This window comes from Anomaloglossus baeobatrachus, chromosome 5 (genome assembly GCF_048569485.1).
Source record: "Anomaloglossus baeobatrachus isolate aAnoBae1 chromosome 5, aAnoBae1.hap1, whole genome shotgun sequence".
Taxonomy (NCBI): Eukaryota; Metazoa; Chordata; class Amphibia; order Anura; family Aromobatidae; genus Anomaloglossus; species Anomaloglossus baeobatrachus.
The window spans coordinates 585,284,141-585,306,974 of NC_134357.1; the positions used below are offsets into that span (position 1 = coordinate 585,284,141).

At 47.0% G+C, this 22,834-nt stretch overlaps 1 protein-coding gene across 1 annotated transcript in view; it reads right to left on the bottom strand.

Moving 5' to 3' along the window:
• The window catches only part of LOC142312479 (uncharacterized), a 198,324-nt gene that overhangs the window by 106,291 nt on the left and 69,199 nt on the right, over positions 1 to 22,834 (bottom strand). The window contains 2 exon segments of the mRNA XM_075351425.1: position 8,374; positions 8,671 to 9,463. Coding sequence (XP_075207540.1) covers position 8,374; positions 8,671 to 9,463 — 794 coding nt within the window.

Genomic DNA, 22,834 nt, shown 5'->3' on the forward strand with positions numbered 1-22,834 from the left:
AACCTGTAGGGAGTGTGAGTGGGTCAGAGCCCAGGACACTGCTGTGATGCACGATGTCATAGATCCCAGCACTGACATTGCGAACCTCAGGGTGACAACTCATTGGCCAAGCAGAGACGAAACCTTGTTCTTTATTCCCAACTGTTTGTTGATAGGAAGGAAGGACTTTTGTTTGACAGAGTCCAACAGCACTCCGAGGAAGAAGAGGGAAGAAGATCTGACTTTTGAGGGTTTATGACCCATCCAAGTCTGCGTAGTAACCAGAGTGTTGTTTGCATATGTTGGTTGAGCAACTGGGCAGAGGAGGCCACTACCATGAAGTCCTCGAGGTAGGGAACTATACAGATGTGCTGATTGCTTAGAAATTCTACCACCTCCCCCATTATCTTGGTGAAAACCCAAGGTGCAGAAGAGAGACCGAACGGTAGCACGTTGAACTGGTAGTACTGAAGACGCCTCTTGTGACGGACCGCGAAATAAAAATATCTTTTGTGAGTGTAAAGCTGGGTTCACACATAGCGACAGCGACGTCGCTGTTACGTCACCATTTTCTGTGACGTAACAGCGACCTTGTAAGTCGCTGTTATGATCGCTGCTTAGCTGTCAAACACAGCGATGCAGCAGCGATCATAACGTCGCTACATGTGGAGAGAGCAGGAAGCCGCGCACACTGCTAGCACTGGCTCCCTGCTCTCCTAGCTACAGTACACATCGGGTTAATTACCCGATGTGTACTGCAGCTACATGTGCAGTGAGCAGGGAGCCGCGCACACTGCTTAGCGCTGACTCCCTGCTCTCCTAGCTACAGTACACATTGGGTTAATTAACCCGATGTGCACTGCAGCTACATGTGCAGGGAGCCGCGCACACTGCTTAGCGCTGTCTCCATGCACTCCTAGCTACAGTACACATCGGGTTAATTAACCCAATGTGTACTGCAGCTACATGGGCAGAGAGCAGGGAGCCGCGCACACTGCTTAGCGCTGGCTCCCTGCTCTCCTAGCTACAGTACACATCGGGTTAATTAACCCGATGTGTACTGCAGCTACATGTGCAGAGAGCAGGGAGCCGGCGCTGGCAGCGAGAGCGGCGGACGTTGGTAACGAAGGTAAATATCGGGTAACCACCTTGGTTACCCGATGTTTACCTTGGTTACAGCTTACCGCAGCTGCCAGATGCCGACTCCTGCTCCCTGCTCGCTTCATTTCGTCGCTCTCTCGCTGTCACACACAGCGATGTGTGCGTCACAGCGGGAGAGCAACAATAAAAAAACGAACCAGGGCTGTGTGTAACGAGCAGCGATCTCACAGCAGGAGCCAGATCGCTGCTCAGTGTCACACACAGCGAGATCGCTAATGAGGTCACTGCTGCGTCACAAAAACCGTGACTCAGCAGCGATCTCAGCAGCGATCTCGCTGTGTGTGAATCACCCCTAAAAGATTGGGACGTGATAATATGCATCCTTTAAATCTATTGTGGCCATGAAAAACCCCGGACCGTTGAGGGGCGTGGTGGATCTGGCCGACTCCATCTTGAAACGCCTGTAGATGATGTGACGATTTAATGGCCTGAGGTTGATAATTAACCGAGGTGTGCCGTTGGGTTTTTGATCCAGGAATAGATGGGAGTAATTACCGTGACCCACCTCTGGCTATGGTACCAAGGAGACAACCCCTATCTTTTGGAGGTTCTGAATGCAGAGCATGAGAGTGTCTTGTGACCCTTGTGAGGGAGAGGATGTGACCCTTAGGTCTTGTGCACACTTGCCGGCTTTTGCCGTGGATTTCCTGCGGTTTTGCTGCATGTTTCACTGCATGTTATGTTCATAACATCTCTGCAGTGATTCACCAGCAAAACCTATGGGAAAAAAAATGCTGTGCGCAGTATGCGGATTTTGATAGCTGCATCTTTTGCTGCGGGATTGCCGCAGCAAAAACATTTGCATGTCACTTCTTTTCCGCACGTCGCTGCAGCATTTCACTCTATTGACTGCAATGTAATCGTGAAATCCCGCAGGGAATAACGCAGGCAGCAAATTCTGTGCGGTTCATTGCGTTTTCCTGCGTTATTCCCTCCGGTATTTCGCGGTTTCGGGACATAATGTTCATCACTGCCTGCGGTTTGCAGGGAAGTGATGTCATTATGACAGGAAGAGGAAGCGGTGCAGAGAGTAAACACACACAGATCACACTCACGCACACACACACATAACAGACATAGAATACACACACATCGCACTCACACACAGACATATAGAATACACATACAAATCAAACGGACATATAGAAAAAAAAACACATGGTCTCCGCTGTATTTTTACCTTCCAGCTGCGGTAAACACACAGCAGTGGCCCGGTATTCTCAGGCTGGGGAGGGCGAGGGCCAGGGTTAATATCCCCCCTCCCCCTCCCGCAGCCGAGAATATCGGCCGCAGCTGCCCCGAGACTGTCGCATTCATTATGCGGCAGTACCGGAGTGTCCCCGTCTCGTCCTGTTGCCTAGATGCGGTGGCAATCAGGGTAATATAAGGAGTAAATGGCGGTGGATTGCCGCCACTAAGTCCAGGCTTGATCATGGCAGCATCTATGAGACAGCTGACATGATCAACCCGTAAGTAAAGTGAATAAACACACACCGAAAAATCCTTTATTTTAAATACAGTACAAAAAAGCCCCCGTTTCACCCCTTTATTAATCCCCCCCGAAACACACAGCTCCGGCGTAATCCACGTCCTGGGATGCTTGCATACAGCCGCGACTGACACACTGCTGAATGCAACCTCGCAACGAGAGAGCAGAGGTAACCACAGGTCATTTCCCACAGCCGGTAATGTGAACACACTACCGCTCGGGAGAAATGCACCGTGTGCTCACAGGGACTCTATCTATTCTTATATCTGTCTATTTACAGTGCCTACAAGTAGTATTCAACCCCCTGCAGATTTAGCAGGTTTGATAAGATGCAAATAAGTTAGAGCCTGCAAATTTCAAACAAGTGCAGGATTTATTAACAGATGCATAAATCTTACAAACCAACAAGTTATGTTGCTCAGTTAAATTTTAATACATTTTCAACATAAAAGTGTGGGTCAATTATTATTCAACCCCTAGGTTTAATATTTTGTGGAATAACCCTTGTTTGCAATTACAGCTAATAATCGTCTTTTATAAGACCTGATCAGGCCGGCACAGGTCTCTGGAGTTATCTTGGCCCACTCCTCCATGCAGATCTTCTCCAAGTTATCTAGGTTCTTTGGGTGTCTCATGTGGACTTTAATCTTGAGCTCCTTCCACAAGTTTTCAATTGGGTTAAGGTCAGGAGACTGACTAGGCCACTGCAACACCTTGATTTTTTCCCTCTTGAACCAGGCCTTGGTTTTCTTGGCTGTGTGCTTTGGGTCGTTGTCTTGTTGGAAGATGAAATGACGACCCATCTTAAGATCCTTGATGGAGGAGCGGAGGTTCTTGGCCAAAATCTCCAGGTAGGCCGTGCTATCCATCTTCCCATGGATGCGGACCAGATGGCCAGGCCCCTTGGCTGAGAAACAGCCCCACAGCATGATGCTGCCACCACCATGCTTGACTGTAGGGATGGTATTCTTGGGGTCGTATGCAGTGCCATCCAGTCTCCAAACGTCACGTGTGTGGTTGGCACCAAAGATCTCGATCTTGGTCTCATCATACCAGAGAACCTTGAACCAGTCTGTCTCAGAGTCCTCCAAGTGATCATGAGCAAACTGTAGACGAGCCTTGACATGACGCTTTGAAAGTAAAGGTACCTTACGGGCTCGTCTGGAACGGAGACCATTGCGGTGGAGTACGTTACTTATGGTATTGACTGAAACCAATGTCCCCACTGCCATGAGATCTTCCCGGAGCTCCTTCCTTGTTGTCCTTGGGTTAGCCTTGACTCTTCGGACAAGCCTGGCCTTGGCACGGGTGGAAACTTTCAAAGGCTGTCCAGGCCGTGGAAGGCTAACAGTAGTTCCATAAGCCTTCCACTTCCGGATGATGCTCCCAACAGTGGAGACAGGTAGGCCCAACTCCTTGGAAAGGGTTTTGTACCCCTTGCCAGCCTTGTGACCCTCCACGATCTTGTCTCTGATGGCCTTGGAATGCTCCTTTGTCTTTCCCATGTTGACCAAGTATGAGTGCTGTTCACAAGTTTGGGGAGGGTCTTAATTAGTCAGAAAAGGCTGGAAAAAGAGATAATTAATCCAAACATTTGAAGCTCATTGTTCTTTGTGCCTGAAATACTTCTTAATACTTTAGGGGAACCAAACAGAATTCTGGTGGTTTGAGGGGTTAAATAATAAATGACCCTCTGAATAAACTTTTCACAATTTAAAAAAAAAAATAAAAAAAGAAATAACATTCTTTTTTGCTGCAGTGCATTTCACACTTCCAGACTGATCTACAGTCCAAATGTCACAATGCCAAGTTAATTCCGAATGTGTAAACCTGCTAAATCTGCAGGGGGTTGAATACTACTTGTAGGCACTGTATTATCTATCTTAGAAGGAAATTACTTTTTTTTTTTTTTCAATGTGCTTTATTGCATTGAATGCATTAAAACACATGTACCAACCTGCACGCGGGAAAACCGCGGCAATACTCCAAACAATACCGCGGTAAAACTGTCGCAAACCGCATGCGGTTTTCGGGTGCGGTTTGCCGCGTTTTTTTTTACCGCAGGTGCAGTAATCTTTCAGACCCTGCGGAATTTTCTTAAGAAAATTCCGTTTGCCAGTGCGCACAGGGCCTTAGACAGCATGGAGGATACGTGGCAAACTCGACTTTGACATCCTCTCTGATGGTGTTTATGACCCATTGATTTGAGGATATCTTCTGCCACTGACTGAGAAATGCCGACAGCCGACCCCCTATCCTGATGGCGTCATTGCTTGTCCCGGCGATGGCTCCGATCTTCGGTCTTTTGGGACATAAAGATGTCCCTTCCCCTGCCTCCTTTTGGATAACTCCAATGGACAGTTTTATCCTTCGCTCGGTACTGGGTAGATTATTGGGGGGGGACGAAAAAACTTTTTTGTTGTTTCTCTTCTGGCAACAGCTTCTTCTTATCCATTGCCTTCTCCAGAATCTCGTCCAGAGCTGGACCGAAAACATGTTCACCTCTAAATGGAATAGAGCACAGCTTAACCTCGGAGGTCGCAACACCTCTTCAAATTTTAAGCCAAAGGGCCCGTCTTGCTGAATTGGAAAGGACACCACTTCTTGCTGCCACGCGGACGGACTCAGCTGAAGCGTTAGCAAGAAATCCAGTTGCTTTCTGGAGAAGTGAAAGGAAAGCACGAGATCTTCCTTTGGTGTGTCTCGGGTGAGATGTTCCTCTAGTTGGCCCAGCCACCGGGACAGGGATCTGGCCACACAGGTAGAAACCACCCCGGTCTTATGGAGAACCGCGGAGGTCTCCCATGATTTTCCAAGGAGGCTGTCCATTTTACGGTCCATGGAATACTTAAGTTGTAATGAATCTTCAAAAGGGAGAGTTGTCTTTCTCGCTACCCTGGCAACGTGCACATCCACTTTAGGTACTTCCCAGCAGCAGGTAGGGTCCTCTTCCAGCAGGAATCTATTTCTCAATTCTCGGGGAATATTAAGGTGTTTCTGAAGAGCTTCCCAGTCTTGAAGAACCATATCTCTGATTATCTCGTGTACAGGAAATCCCACCTTCTTACGGGTTCCGTAATCCCGTGAACATTTCTTCCTGTATTGACCTAGTAGCCTTCTCATCCTCAACCTCCATAGTATCCCACACTGCTCCCAGAAGTTCATCCATATCATCATTTGAGAAAAAATGTTTGGTCTCAACTCTATCTGAAAATACACCTTCATCTTCTTCTATCAACTCATCTAGCGGAGAGAAGGAAGGACCTTCTAATGAGTCCAACTCTGAGTCTCCCACAGGGCTTAGTTTTCTCTTCTTAGGCGCAGGGGTTGCAGTGGGAAGAGGCTGGGAGAGGGATGCTAGGGAGGACTGAACTTCCTGACGTACCAGGTTTTTTAATTCAACCAGAAGGGAGGGTTGTTCCTCTCTAACTACCTGATCAGTACAGGGCTGACATAACTTCTTAGAATGGTCTGAAGGAAGCTTCTTATTACACATGATACACTTTTTGCTAGAGGTCTTCTCTTTCTTGGGTGCAACATTCTTGTCTCCCTAAGGAGAAGGGGGGGAGAGGACGTAAGTATACACCCAGGAAGAGGAGAATTCCGACAGAGCAATACGAGCCCATAACCCCGACCTTCCCCCAAGTCACTGTACTCACAGAACCAGGGGCTGAGCTGGGCTCCACAGAAGCAGAGTTGTTGAGCGGTCTCCCTCCATCCTTAGTCCTGGAGAGCGCTCTCACGTGGGCCCTTTAATGAGGTCCGGATGTATCCAGCTGTCCACAAAGTGGATGACTCCACCTCCTCCGTCGGGGTGGTGCAGGCTTCCAACGGAGTTAGTGCCGACAACACCACTGGGCCGTGCAGCGCCATTTTGGAATGCACGAACCCGGAAGCGACTTTGACAAAGGGCGTCCGATGACGTCACTTCCGCGTGTCCACAGCTGCCGCGTGTGAGAAGAGGAGGTGTCGGGAGCTACGAGAGGTACCCGGAGAGTCAGCTTTCCCCGCTTTACCTCCAAGAGGCACAGGAGAGGCAGGCAGATCCCGAATCCAGAGGAGACGGAAGCAGCGATGGAGGAGGAAGCGGGCTAGCTTCGCCCTCAGCTGCTCGGTTGGTAAGAAATACTGATGCGGCGCTCTCATTACCAGCCACGAAAGCACCACAGGTAATCTCTTCGTGCCCCCATAGGGCCCGGGAACAACACTGGAGATGGGAGGTGGGGAGGGGTTATTTAACCTCTTTGTGTTTCCTGTCCCTTTTAGGACGGAGAGTTAACCTCCTGTGTGCTGCTGTGGAGGGTGACTAGAGAAAATAACCACTAGGATATCAGACATATAAAATTCTTTAGTTTTTTTATTACAACAATTATCCTTTGTAAAGGGATCATTTTTATAACAATGGGCTCAATTTATGAGGGACCACTCCTGATTCATGAAGTGGTGCATGCCTTTTCATGAATCTGGAGCGTTTGACGAGTGGTATGTGCCTCCATGTGCCATGCTAGAAATATTACTCCCTTCAGGGACTGGAGTGAGATCTCTGGCATGGGGAACGCCACAGCTTATCATGAATTTAAGCAGCTGTGCTGTCCCACCCCCGTCCCACCCAAGCTCTGCCAATTTTGGAGTGAAAATGCCAAAAGCCGCCAAAATTTGGCACAACTATGAATTGATCCAAATGTATGACTTTTCAAAGATTTTGTGCCACTTTTTTGGCTTTAAAGCTTTGATAAATTGGGACCAGTGCGCACTGCGAGACCCACGGAGCTTGTTCCTCTGTATATACGTGCGCTTTGTTACACACCCATTGTGGACCTTCCCTCTATAACAGCCGACGGTGGTTTGTATCAGTATTATACAGGAGCACTGAAGCTGTATACCATTTAAGCCAACACACCCGGCATATACTCACCGTCCCTCCTATGGGTGCCTGCCATTTAAAGTCATACTGAAGCAACATTGATTACCTATCTTACCTACTAAGTTTACGACACCAATTCCATCCTATGACGTTAGGCCTCTATCCTAATAGCTCTTTGGCGTTTTCTTCTGGTCACATAGGGCACTTGTAGTTGATTGTACAAATTGTCCATTAGGACTAAAGGGGGCTTTACACGCTGCGACATCGCTAATGCGGAGTCGTTGGAGTCACGGAATTTGTGACGCACATCCGGCTGCATTAGCGATGTTGCTGCGTGTGACACCGATGAGCGATTTTGCATCGTTGCAAAAACGTACAAAATCGCTCATCGGTGACATGGGGGTCCATTCTCGATTATCGTTACTGCAGCAGTAACGATGTAGTTTGACGCTCCTTCGGCAGCACACATCGCTATGTGTGACGCCGCAGGAACGAGGAACATCTCCTTACCTGCCTCCCGGCCGCTATGAGGAAGGAAGGAGGTGGGCGGGATGTTCCGGCCACTCATCTCCGCCCCTCCGCTTCTATTGGGCGGCTGCTCAGTGATGTCGCTGTGACGCCGCACGGACCGCCCCCTTAGAAAGGAGGAGGTTCGCCGGTCACAGCGACGTCGCGGGGCAGGTAAGTATGTGTGACGGGTCTGCGCGATGTTGTGCGGCACGGGCAGCGATTTGCCCGTGTCGCACAACAGATCGGGGCGGGTACCCACGCTAACGATATCGGGACCGATATCGCAGCGTGTAAAGTAGCCTTAAGTAATGTGAGCTTCCTCACGATGATAAGTATTTAATGGCCCTATCTCGTATCAGTAGGATAATACTCTAATATATCCAGAAAAAGACCCACTTTTATCTACTATGCTGCATCTCTAATTGTATACCCACCTATATCTTACGCATTGAGATAAGTCCCGCTTCAGGAAGACCGAGTTTAGTCGAAACATCTCATGTGGACTTTTTTCCTATCACCTATTTTGAAATAAATGAACAAACTGATTGAATATATATTTTGAGTCTTCACATTATTTGGGGTGGTGTGCCAGAGTTCTCTCCCTCTTATTTAATTATTTTTCTCCAGAGCACCTATAAGGTGAGGCAGGGTCCTATTTCTTATCTACTTTTCCCCTGTATGAGACCTTTGATGCCTAACAAAAGCTGATTTATGAATAAAACATTTCCCACACTCTGAACATGAAAATGGCATCTCCCCTGTGTGAATTCTTTGATGCTCAACAAATTCTGATTTCTGAATAAAACATTTCCCACACTCTGAACATGAAAATGGTTTCTCCCCTGTGTGAATTTTCTGATGTCTAACAAGATGTGATTTCTGAATAAAACATTTCCCACACTCTGAACATAAAAATGGCTTTTCTCCTGTGTGAGATCTTTGATGCACAACAAATTTTGATTTCCGAAAAAAACATTTCCCACACTCTGAACATGAAAATAGCTTCTCCCCTGTGTGAGATCTTTGATGCACAACAAGTTCTGATTTCTGAATAAAACATTTCCCACACTCTGAACATGAAAATGGCTTCTCCCCTGTGTGATTTTTCTGATGTAAAACAAGATGTGATTTCCGAATAAAACATTTCCCACACTCTGAACATGAAAATGGCTTCTCCCCTGTGTGAATTTTCTGATGTGTAACAAGATGTGATTTCTGAATAAAACATTTCCCACACTCTGAACATGAAAATGGCTTTTCCCCTGTGTGAGATCTTTGATGCACAACAAATTTTGATTTCTGAATAAAACATTTCCCACACTCTGAACATGAAAATGGCTTCTCCCCTGTGTGAATTTTCTGATGTCTAACAAGGTTTGATTTCTGAAATAAGCATTTCCCACATTCTGAACATGAAAATGGCTTCTCCCCTGTGTGAATTTTCTGATGTCTAACAAGGTCTGATTTCTGAAATAAGCATTTCCCACACTCTGAACATGAAAATAGATTCTCCCCAGAGTGATTTTTTTGATGGTTAGCAAGGGTTATTTTCCGAGAAAAACATTTTCCACATTCTGGGCATGAAAATGGCTTCTCCTTTGTAGGATCCGTTTCATGTTCCACATTCCTTCCGTAACTTTTATTTTGCTTACAATTCTGTGATAAATCGGAATTTTGGACTTGCTTGAAAAGATCAGATGATAGAGCTTTATGAGGAAGGACTGGTGGTTTATCTGGGACAAAATCATGCTCTTCATATTTATCATCTTTTACAAATTCTGAAGATATTAGAGGTCCTTCTGAACTCCCAATACAGTCATCTGCTAAAAATAAATACAATCTTATTATTTTATAACGATATTATCTTGAATGTACATTTATTTTTTTTTTAAATGATAACATCAGCAATTAAATTAGGAAAAAATGTATTCTGAATTTTTTGTCCAATTTCGACATCTAATGCCTGCTTTACACGCTTCAATAAATCTTTCAATCCGTCGTCGGGGTCAAGTTGTAAGTGACGCACATTCTGCATCGTTCGTGACGTATTTGCGTGTGACACTTACGTGCAATCAAGATTGAACTAAAATACGGTGATCGCATACACGTAGTTTATTCCTCATACATTGGACGTTTTGTTGCATGAACCTAGTGAATTGTAACGTGTGACATCCCTCATACGATTTTGATGTCTGAGGCTATGTGCGCAGGTGTGCGCTCTGCACCGCAGCTTAAAAAAGGTCCGCTTCAGAGCGCAGCTGAAAAGCTGCGTTCTGAAGCGCCTCACAATGTCTGTCATGCACTAATCTCTGTCAGTCGGTCACTATCTCTGTCCCTCTCTCTCTGTTCATGTCAGGCTATCCCCCTCTCTCATATACTCACCGATCCCCGATCCCCGGCTCTGCACGGCATTCACACTGCTCCGGCGGCTTTTACTGTTTTGAAAAAGCCGGCCGCCCATTAAACAATCTCGTATTCCCTGCTTTAACCCGCCCACCGGCGCCTATGATTGGTTACAGTGAGACACGCCCCCACGCTGAGTGACAGGTGTCACACTGCACCCAATCACAGCAGCCGGTGGGCGTGTCTATTCTGTGCAGTGAAATAAATAATTAAATTAAAAAAACGGCATGCGGTCCCCCCCAATTTTAAAACCAGCCAGATAAAGCCATACGGCTGAAGGCTGGTATTCTCAGGATGGGGAGCTCCACGTTATGGGGAGCCCCCCAGCCTAACAATATCAGCCAACAGCCGCCCAGAATTGTCGCATACATTATATGCGGCAGTTCTGGGACTGTACCCGGCTCTTCCCGATTTGCCCTGGTGCGTTGGCAAATCGGGGTAATAAGGAGTTATTGGCAGCCCATAGCTGCCAATAAGTCCTAGATTAATCATGTCAGGCGTCTATGAGACACCCTCCATGATTAATCTGTAAATTACAGTAAATAAACACACACACCCGAAAAATCCTTTATTAGAAATAAAAAACACAAACATATACCCTGGTTCACCACTTTAATCAGCCCTATAAAGCCCTCCTTGTCCGGCGTAATCCAGGATGGTCCAGCGTCGCATCCAGTGCTGCTGCATGGAGGTGACCGGAGCTGCAGCAGACACAGCCGCTCCGGTCACCTCCACACAGCAAATGAAGACAGCCGGCGATCAGCTGAGCTGTCACTGAGGTTACCCGCTGTCACTGGATCCAGCGGTGGATGCAGCGGTGGCCGCGGGTAACCTCAGTGACAGCTCAGCTGATCGCGCTACTCACCTCAGTTGCTGCGTGGAGGTGAGAGGAGCAGCGGTGAGTAGCGCGATCAGCTGAGCGGTCACTGAGCTTACCCGCGGCCACCGCTGCATCCACCTCTGGATCCAGTGACAGCGGGTAACCTCAGTGACAGCTCAGCTGATCGCGCGGCTGTCTTCATTTGCTGTGTGGAGCTGATAGGAGCGGCGGTGTATTCTGCAGCTCCTGTCACCTTCATGCAGCACAGCTGGACGCGACGCTGGACCATCCTGGAGTACGCCGGACAAGGAGGGCTTTTTGGGGCTGATTAAAGTGGTGAACCAGGGTATATGTTTGTGTTTTTTATTTCTAATAAAGGATTTTTCGGGCGTGTGTGTGTTTATTTACTGTAATTTACAGATTAATCATGGAGGGTGTCTCATAGACGCCTGACATGATTAATCTAGGACTTATTGGCAGCTATGGGCTGCCAATAACTCCTTATTACCCCGATTTGCCAACGCACCAGGGCAAATCGGGAAGAGCCGGGTACAGTCCCAGAACTGTCGCATATAATGTATGCGGCAATTCTGGGCGGCTGTTGGCTGATATTGTTAGGCTGGGGGGCTCCCCATAACGTGGGGCTCCCCATCCTGAGAATACCAGCCTTCAGCCGTATGGCTTTATCTGGCTGGTTTTAAAATTGGGGGGGACCGCACGCCGTTTTTTTAAATTATTTAATTATTTATTTCACTACACAGTATAGACACACCCACCGGCTGCTGTGATTGGGTGCAGTGTGACACCTGTCACTCAGCGTGGGGGCGTGTCTCACTGTAACCAATCATAGGCGCCGGTGGGCGGGTAAAGCAGGGAATACGAGATTGTTTAATGGGCGGCCGGCTTTTTCAAAACAGTAAAAGCCGCCGGAGCAGTGTGAATGCCGTGCAGCGCCGGGGATCGGTGAGTATGAGAGAGGGCTGCTCAATTCACTTACTCAGGAGTTTAGCGGTCACCGGTGAATCCTTCACAGGTGACCGCTAATCAGGACGCGACACAGACAGAGCCGCAGCATGACCGTGAAGTCGGGTGAAGTTCACCCGAGTTCATTCTGACAGTGCGGCTCTGTCTGTGTCTGCTGTCATCTGCCATTCAGCTCTGCTACATGGCTGTCTGTGTCTGCTGTTAGCGGCCATGTAGCAAAGCTGAATGGCAGATGACATAGTAAAAACGCATCCCTACACATTACACACGCTTGGCAAGTCAATAAATTAAAAAAAAAAAAAAAAAAAAAGGTGCCCAATGCATACGTCACAGAACACATGATCTAAAGGATCGCACACAAAATTGATCAATTTAACATAGACTACTAACGCTCGTGTGACAGCAAATGAACGACCAACGTGAAATCTCATAGATCCCGTATGCAACCTGGGCGTGTCACATCGCATACGAGATCGCACACCTAATTGTAAGGTGTAAAGCAGGCTTAAGAGTTACATCTTTGTTAGTTCGGATCTCCCATTCCTGTCTCCAAGATATATCTCCAGTAGCACCAGTTCTCTGAAATGTGCTACAGTAAATAATCTGATTGATTTTCACAATGTGACTGCAGGATAATGAGGGATAGGGGGCTCATATACTGTCCCTCACGCTAGGGGACCCTAAGCTATTTCTAACCTCTGGATTACCCCTGAAGATGGAGATGCTAGAGTCCCGTGCCTTACCATTCTTCTGACCAGATCTAATCTGTTATCCACCGGGAAAGAAATGAACAGGAATATGATGGAAAAACAGATTAAGACAGGCAGAAAACACAGATTAAGACAGACGGGACACATTGAAAACTCACAGAAATAAACAGTGTGAGACTAAGAAAAAATCAAGAGCAGGAAGGCAGGAACAAAAATACAACAAGGGTTAACATCACAACAGCTCACAGCAGTAATGCACAAAAACCACCTGTAAGTCTGGATTACAACACCTCACCAGACCAGTATAGGTAAACTATAGCAGGCATTAATGAAATAGTCCAGCCACCATATAAAGAAGGGGAGGGAACGATACTTTCTCCTTTAGAGCATGTGATCAAAGACATTGTCAAAAAGGACTTTAGACCCACAACACACATCCGTGTAATATGTACGCGTGCGGTACGTATTTGCACGTACCAGAGACACGTAGACCCGGAGACCCATGTTAATCAATGGTAGATGGCACACACACGTAAAATCGCACGGAACGTGTGTCCATGAGGTAAGTACGTGTGTGTGCTTTTCTACACAGACAACATGTCCGTTTTTGGCCGGCAGCACGCAGGCACGGACCCGCTTTAGTCTATTGGTCCATGCCTACACGTACCGCACATGGAGTATGTCCGTGTTCAGCACGTTTCGTGCGTGTGCGTTTTTATACTAGCGATCTTATTTATTTATTTTTTTAATTAAATTCAGTATACTTACCTTTTTTTCTGCTGTTCTCAGTCATACTTACATTGGCGCTCTGTTTTTTTCTTCCCCCGGCTCATACCGCTCCCCGATCACCAGCGCGGCGAGGAACAGCTGTGCAGAAAATGCGCGGCAACAATTACTTTGAATATGCCGGCCGCTCATTAATCAATCTTGTATTCCCTGCTTTCCCCAGCCACAGACGCCTATGATTGGTTGCAGTCAGACACGCCCCCCACGCTGAGTGACAGCTGTCTCACTGCACCCAATCACAGCAGCTGGTGGGCGTGTCTATACTGTGCAGTAAAATAAATAAATAATTTAAAAAAACGGCGTGCGGTCCCGCTCTGCTGCATGGAGGTGACCGGAGCTGCAGAAGACACCGCCGCTCCTGTCACCTCCACGCAGCTAATGAAGGCAATAGCGCAATCAGCTGAGCTGTCACTGAGGTTACTCGCAACCAACGCTGAATACAGCTGATCGCGCTATTCCCTTCATTAGCTGCGTGGAGCTGTCAGGAGCGGCGGTGTATTCTGCAGCTCCGGTCACCTCCATGCAGCAGAGCTGGATGCGACGCTGGAGCATCCTGGATTACGCCGGACATGGAGGGCTTTTTCGGGCTTATTAAAGTGGTGAACCAGGGTATATGTTTGTGTTTTTTATTTCTAATAAAGGATTTTTTCGGGTGTGTGTGTTTATTTACTGTCACTTACAGATTAATCATGGAAGGTATCTCAGGGAGACGCCTGACATGATTAATCTAGGACTTATTGGCAGCTGTGGGCTGCCAAAAACTCCTCATTACCCCGATTTGCCAACGCACCAGGGCAAATCAGGAAGAGCCGGGTACAGTCCCAGAACTGTCGCATATAATGTATGCGGCAATTCTGGGCGGCTGCTGACTGATATGGGGAGCCCCCCAGCCTAAAAATAACGTGGGGCTCCCCATCCTGAGAATACCAGCCTTCAGCCGTATGGCTTTATCTGGCTGGTATTAAAATGGGGGGGACTGCACGCCGTTTTTTTTAATTATTTATTTATTTTACTGCACAGTATAGCACGCCCACCGGCTGCTGTGATTGGGTGCAGTGAGACAGCTGTCACTCAGAGTGGGGGGCGTGTCTGACTACAACCAATCATAGGCGTCTGTGGGTGGGGAAAGCAGGGAATACAAGATTGAATAATGAGTGGCCGGCATATTCAAAGTAATTGTTGCCGCGTATTCTCTGCACAGCTGTTCCTCGCCGCGCTGGTGATCGGGGAGCGGTAAGTATGAGAGAGGGCTGCTCGCTTCAGTCACTCGGGGGATTAGCGGTCACTGGTGAATCCTTCACAGGTGACCGCTAATCAGTACGCCGCACACAGACAGAGCCGCGGCATGACAATGAAGTCGGGTGAAGTTCACCCGAGTTCATTCTCATCGCGCAACTCTGTCTGCTGTCAGCCGACATGTATCAACGACATTGTGCAACACACAAACGGACATTCCACACGGACATTCCACGTATACATACACGGACATTTTACACGTACACACGGCTCGCATACGCCATCACACGGATGCCATATGTACCGGAGAAATGCCCCAAAAAAACGGAACACGGACCCGAAAAACGTACCGTGTCACACGCACGTTTTTTTTGCGGAAGTGTGTTTTAGGCCTTAAGCAGACCGATAATAGGCATATAAACACTGGGACCTCTAAGAGAATGGGGGCCCTGTGAAATTGCTCAGTTTGCACTTTCTTTCCCCTAATGCCAGTCCTGCATTCTGGTCAGTTAATTTAGACTACTGTAATTAAGAGACCTTTTGTTACATCATGTCTAATTACTTTGCAATTATCAAAGGTCCTTAAGCAATCAACTTTAGAATACAACTGATGGGAACCCTAAGAGAGTGGGATTCCTGAAAAATTGCAGTTTGACTCTTCCCAACGCTGGCCCTGACTGTAACTAGGGCTTATTTTTGGAGGAGGGCTTATATTTCAAGCCTTCTCCAACAATCCGATAAAATTATGCTTGGTCTTATTTTCGGTGCAGGTCGTCTTTTCGAGTAAACAGGGTATTCATGAACCCTCTGCAGGTCTTTGAGTTGCCATCATAATAACATAGAGAAGGGACTAGAAACAAACAGCAGAAGAAGCAGAAGCAAAGAAAATACAGATAAAAAAAACAGAGCAGAAAGCCTAAAAATGTAAACACAAAATTAGTGCAAAAAGTACATGAGTAGATATCTCTTACTGGATAGAGCTGGAGGAAACACATCCTGAGGAACATCGGGATCTTCTTGTTTACAGTCCTGTGGGAGAAGAGGACGGGGACATCTCTCTGGTGTTGTCCTCTTACTGGATAGAACTGGAGGAGACACATACAGGGACTGAATTCATTCCTTACATACAGACAATTATAGGCCGTGTGTATTTAGTCCTGTCTATTACCTGGTGATGTGAGGGGCTGGGGAACCTCCATCATGGCGTCCTTGTACAGATCTTTGTGTCCTTCTAAATACTCCCACTCCTCCATGGAGAAATAGACGGTGACGTCCTGACACCTTATAGGAACCTGACACATACAATGATACCGTCACCCCCGATCCCTTCATAGCGTTACTGTATAATGTCCCAGCATTCCCAGCAGTGTCACCTCTCCAGTCAGCAGCTCAATCATCTTGTAGGTGAGTTCTAGGATCTTCTGGTCATTGATGTCCTCATGTATCGGGGGGTGAGGTGGAGGCCCCGTGATTGGGCTCAGGGGTCTTCCCCATCCCTCAGACACAGGGGCCTGACAGCGCTCACTAGAGGTCTTCTTCACTACTGTGTAATCCTGGTTATGGAGAGACACAGTAATAAATCTCACTCCAGACATTTCCAGAGTCCTCACCTCTCCAGTTCTGTCCATCTGTTATTCCCATAGATAAGAATGATGTAATGTGACGTCATCAGAATCTCTCACCTCTCCAGTAAGCCGAAAGAGGATCTCTAGGGTGAGGTGTAATATCCTCTCCACCATCTTCTCCCTGTCTGTGTCCATCCTTGATGGGTCAAGCAGAACAATTATATAGAAGATCTCCACTGAGAGGATCCGATATTGTAGGGATCTGAATGAGAAGATAAGCCGGTGTAAGCACATATAAAATACAATTACTACAGTTGTGATATCGGTGTGAAGCAATAATGCGTGCACTTCACACATCTAGAGGTCACAGAGAGGATTCCTACGTGTGATGAGCTTCTGTCATGAGAGGAAAGTAACATAATTTGGGGGCTATTGAGAAAAGGGATAGGGGGCGATTTACTTATATTTCTCACTAGCTGCAGTAGCCGGAATTACCTGGGATAGTAACTAAATCTCTCTCCAACTCTCCCTGGATGGGATAGATATATATATATATATATATATATATATACTGTTATACTGTATATATATTATATATACATACACAGAAACAGACACAGATACACACAGAGTGGGGAAAATACAGTAAGTAATTGATACTCTACCAACTTTACAAGTTTACCACCTACACAGAATGGAGGGTCTGTAATTTTTATAGTAGGTAACTAGAACTGTGATGGAATTAGAAAAAAAGACAGAAAATCCAACATTAGGTTTCAGCTCCCTCTAAGATTTTCTATGTGGTTCAGGTCTGGAGACTGGCTACGCCACTCCAGGACCTTGAAAATCAAAATTACTTATTGGTAATAATTTTTTCCAGAGCCCATGACAGCACCACCAGAGAGAGAGGTCCATCCTTCTTAGGACATGAAACCCACTGAAATAAAAGGGCAGTACCTCTCCTCCGCAGCAGTTAGGTTACAGAGCAAGAGAGGAATACCAGGAAACAATATTAATATAAACCTCCACCAACACATAACAAACTAAGATGTAGCACCTCGACCCTACACAACCAAAACTAAGCAGAGGGTGAAACAATGGTGCTGTCATGGGCGCTGGAAATAAAACCTGACCGATAAGTAATTTTCATTTTTCTCTTCCACCATGACAGCACCACTAGAGAGATTTTGATAGATTCAAGCACCTTACGGAGGGAATCACCACTTGTAGAACCCTTCTACCAAACATTAAATCCACCATGGAAGAAAAATCCAATCTATAGTAATTAAAAAAGATGCAAGGGGAAGACCAAGTTGCAGCCTTACAAAAATGGTCAATAGGTACCTCTGTCTTTTCAGCCCAGGAAGTCAACACCGCTCTGGTGGTGTGAGCGGTCATGCCTTTGGGAACCGGTATGTTCTGGGCTACATAGGCTACACTAATTACTTTCTTGATCCATCTTGCTAAAGTACTTTTAGAGGCTGCCAGGCCTTTCCTAGCCCCCTAAAAGCAAATAAACAATGCTCGACTCCTCCTCCACCCTGTAGTAGTCTCTAAGTACTGAATCAGTGCATCTCTAACATCCAGGGTATGCAGCGTTTCCTCTTTCTGATTCTTGGGAGGCACAAAAAGAAGGCAGAATTATCTCCTGGGATATATGGAAGGATTTGGCTACCTTGGGTAAATACGCAGGGTCTGTTCTTAACATTATCCTATCCTCTGAAATTTGGGTGTATGGAAGATTGGAGGATAGGGCCTGTAGGTTGCTCACTCTCTTGGCTGAGGTCACAGCTACTAAAAAGATAGGGTTTAGACTGAGGAGCTTTATAAAGGCTTGAGCTAGGGGGTTCGAAAGGAGGCCCTGTAACACAATCCAGCAATACGTTTAAATCCCAAGGATGAATTTTTAGGGAAGGGAGCGGGACTGCTCTCTGACAAGACTTTAAAAACCTCCTGACCCAACTATGCCCTGCTAAATCATAGTTGAATAGGGCTCTCAAGGCTGAAACCTGAACCTTCTGTAAAAACTCAAGGATGGAACCCAAAAGGAACTTTTCCCACAGGTTGCTCTTTCGAGGAGGAGAGGAACTTCCTCCAGATCCTACAATAGATCTTAGTGGTAACTGGCTTCCTGCTCTGCAAAAGAGTAGAGACCAGATTTCCGGAGAATCCACGGCTCACTAACAGGCCTCTCTCAAATTCCAGGCTGTCAAATGTAGGCCTGGAACCTAAGGGTGAAACGCCGGGCCCTGAGAGAGAAAGTTCAGGATCTCCGGAAGAATCCATGGTTCTGAAAGAGACATTTTTCTTAGCCAGAAAAACCAAGGCCTCCTGGTCCAGAAGGGGATGATCAAAATTACCCTTGCTTGATCCTCCCAGATTTTCCTGAGAACCACTGGAATCAACACGAGCGGGGGAAAGACATAAAGCAGGCCTGAGACCCAATGAATCTGGAAGGCATCAACCGCCCAAGGATCCTCACGGGGATTCAGGGAACAGAACCTGTCTACTTTTTTGTTGGCTCATCTGGCAAATAGGTCTACCACTGGGGACCCCCAAAGTTCTACTATCTGATTGAAGATTCCCAGGTTCAGGGACCACTCCCCCTGTCGCAACAGATTCCGGCTCAAAAAATCTGCAGTTACATTTGAAGTCCTGTTATGTGCAGAGCTGAAAACGCAATAGAATGACTCTGCTAAGGATAAAAATTCCTGAGCTGCGTTCATTAGGGTGAGAGACCGAGTGCCCACCTGGTGGTTCAGATAAGACACTGACACCCTGTTGTCTGACATAAAGCAGACATGGTGGCCCTGTAAGAGAGAAAGAAATGCCTTTAAGGCTCTTCCCACAGTCAATAATTCCTTAAGATTGGGATTGGCACAAACCCGACTCTCCTGGAAGCTCCACTTCCCCTGGGCTACTGTCCTCTTAGATAGGCCCCCCAGCCAAATGCACTCGAGTCTGTAGTAATGATGTCTGAGACCTGAATTACTCAAGGGACCACTGCTGACAGGTTTTCGGTATTTAACTACTACTGCAGAGGGTCTAAGACCCTTTCCTCTGAGAACCCCCCTAACCTTTTTTTTTTTTTTTTTTTTTTTTTTAGCTCTTAGCACCTCCTACTGCAGGGAAGGAGAGTAGATATGTGCCCATAACACTGTGGGGGTGCAGGATGTCAGGGATCCCAGTAAACACATGACTCTCCTGAGGGTCGTAATTGGCTCTCTTATCCTGGAGGACACCAAGGTCTGGATGTTGAGGATCTTTTCTGTATGCAAGTGGCATAACTGAGACCGGGAAGCCAGAATCAGTCCTAAAAAGAACTGTACTTTTAATAGTTGTAGCCTTGATTTTTTTAGGTTTAATAGCCACCCCATGTCTGCCAGGATCTTGGTTACTATCTGGATCTTGGCACTGCAATGTTCTTCTGAGTGTCCTACTATCGAAAAATCATCCACGTAAGGCATAATAGACTCTGCCACCACTTTGGTGAATACTCTTGGGGCAATGGCTAAACCAAAGGGTAGAGCCCTGAATTGAAAATGACCTAACCCTCCTTGCCAAGGGAGGGCTACTCTCAGGAACTTCTGATGAGATGGAAGAATAGGGACATGGTAATACACGTCCTTGAGGTCTAACACCCCCATGTAGAAATTTGGGAAAAGCATCTTTATTGCTGATGTTATTGACTCCATCTTGAAAAGACGGGGCACTAGGTGTTTGTTTAGCCCCCACAGATTGATTATTGTCCTGTAGGAACCGTCTGGTTATGGAACAAGGAAGAGGCTGAAGTAGAATCCCCTGCCCCACTCTTCCTTAAGGACTTCTACCAGGACTCCTTTGTGGATGAGAGCTAATATCTCCTGCTGCAGAGCGAGTCGTCTCTCCTCCGACTTGCTGAGCGACGCCATTATTAATGACCCCTTGGGGGTCGAATTAAATTCTAACCTGAGCCCGTGCCTTATTACTCCCTTAAGCCAGTCTTTGGAAGTTATCTTTTCCAAGGCATGAAAAAAGTAGGAGAGCCTTTGTCCCACCTGGGTCATGATGTCACTGGGTTGATTTCTTGCTTTCCGTGGAAGGACTGGCAAACATAAAGCCTAGGTGCCTCTTCCTACAATCTTTCCAGGAATCCTGCCCTCTGAGGGGCTTCCTCCTGGGGTATTTTCATTTCCAAAAGGAATGACACCTAAATTGAGTTGAGGAGAAACTGGGAAAATCTTTTTTTACTATCTTCAGCCTTCCTCCAAAATCTCATCCAAGGCTTTCCCAAACAAGAAGTCTCTTCTGCAGGGGATGGAACAAAGTGTATAGTGAAACTGGTCATCTCCCGGCTACCTTTTAAGACTCTCCTGGTGGAATTAGATAGTGCCGCCGACATTGTTGACGGTCTGATGGAGTTGGCTGAAGCAATTGCCAGGAAGTCCACCGCTCATTGAGCCAGAGGTAGGGAGGAGAAAATATTATCCCTCAGAATGTCATTTTTTTAAATGAGTCTCTACCTGATGCTGCCACACCATGAGAGATCTGGTCATGTAGGTACCAGCAATAGCTGGTCTCAGGGCCCCGGCCAACACCTCCCAGGAACCCTGCAGTTAGCCGTCCGCATTTCTATCAAGATGATCTTTTAGGCTATGTGCGCACTAGAGCTTTTTACCCGCGGATTTACCCGCGGATTTGCCGCGGAAATTTCTTGAGAAATGTCTGCAATCTTTGTGCAGACATTTCCCAGCAATTTCTATGGAAAAAAAAAAAAAGCTGTGCGCACTTGTGCGGATTTTTCTCAAGAAATTTCCATGAGAAGAATTTCTCGAGAAACTTTCTTGAGAAAATGAACATGTCCATTATTTCCGCAGGTACCCTGCGGATTTCTGCAGTACAGCCTGCAAAAATCCGCAGGGAACCACCCGCGGGAAAATCACGGCAATTCCGCGGCAAATCCGCATGCGGATTTGGTGCGGATTTTTTCCGGAGGTCCGGAAATCTTTCACTGGCAGAAGTTTCTCAAGAAATTTTCTTGAGAAACTTCTCATTTCTAGTGCGCACATAGCCTTAGGCACCCCAGATCTTCAAATGGGAGGGAAGACTTCTTTGCTGCTTTGGCTCCTGCTACATCAATTTTAGGGCATCTGTCCCAACAGGCGGCTTCTGATTCTTCAAAGGGGTAGTTCCTCTTGAAGGAAGAGGACACTGTGGCACTCTTGTCCGGCTTCTTCCACTGCTCCTCCACTAGCTGTTTGACCTTATCATTAATTAGGAAGGAGCATCTCTTCCTCTGTTTCAGACCTCCAAACACAAGGTCCTCCAGGGATTCAGGCCCCTTAATGTCCACCAGCCCCATCGTGAACCTAACCGCCTTAACTAACCGGCTAACTTTCGAGTTTGGGAAGCAAGGTCTTCCACCTGGGCCCTCTTCTGTAGAAGATGACGAGGAAGGTGAAGAGACAGTAGAACCCAAGTCTTCCTCTGACTCCGATGATTTCTCTGAGTCTTGGTCCTGGGGTACAACCCTTTTTAACCTCTTGGGTTCTGGTTGAGATAGAGCTTTAAAGGACTCCTTTACCTCAGCCTTGATTATAGCTCTGAGACTAGAGGTGAAGTCTGGGGTCTCCTCTCTAATAGTTTCCAGAATGCAATTCCTGCATAATTCTTTCTGTGTCCCAGGTGGTAACGGGGGACTTACACAGAATGCATTTTCTATTTTTAGTTTTGGTCGACCTATTCCGGAGTACTTCCTACGGGACATGGGACAACAAAAAATAAGGGGGAACCCCAGTTAGGGGGATGAAGTGGTCTACTTACCACTCCACAGGAAAAAGGGAGGTACCAGATCGGGAGGCTGCACCAGGTCACCGGAATCCACCATCCACAAATCTTTGGACTTCTGGCTGGCACAGCTGCTGGAGAGGCTGCCACTCGGCTGTTGTCTATAGCGCATTTGTTTCTGCTGCGGCTGGTCCTCCAATGCTGGAGGAAGGCATAAGCACCTCTTAACCCAGCCGCAGATCCTTTTATCCTTATGGCCTCCTCTGGATATTTCTGCACGGGCGCCGCCATTTTGCGGGCCCCGCACATATGCAGATGCACAAACCGATTACCTGTGCATGACGTTATACGGCCCCGACCACTGACGCCAGCACAAACTTCCTGAACTTCCTCTGACATGATCGAACTGCCAGCCTCCTGAGGGCTGCATGGCGGGTGCTCAGTCCTGGACAGCATCTTGAGAGAATTCTCCTGCGCCCCTGGATCTTCGTCTAGCGACTTTGAACCACAGGCTGCACCTGTAGGTCACCTAGCGTTTGCGTAGACCCAGACAGCGCCTGG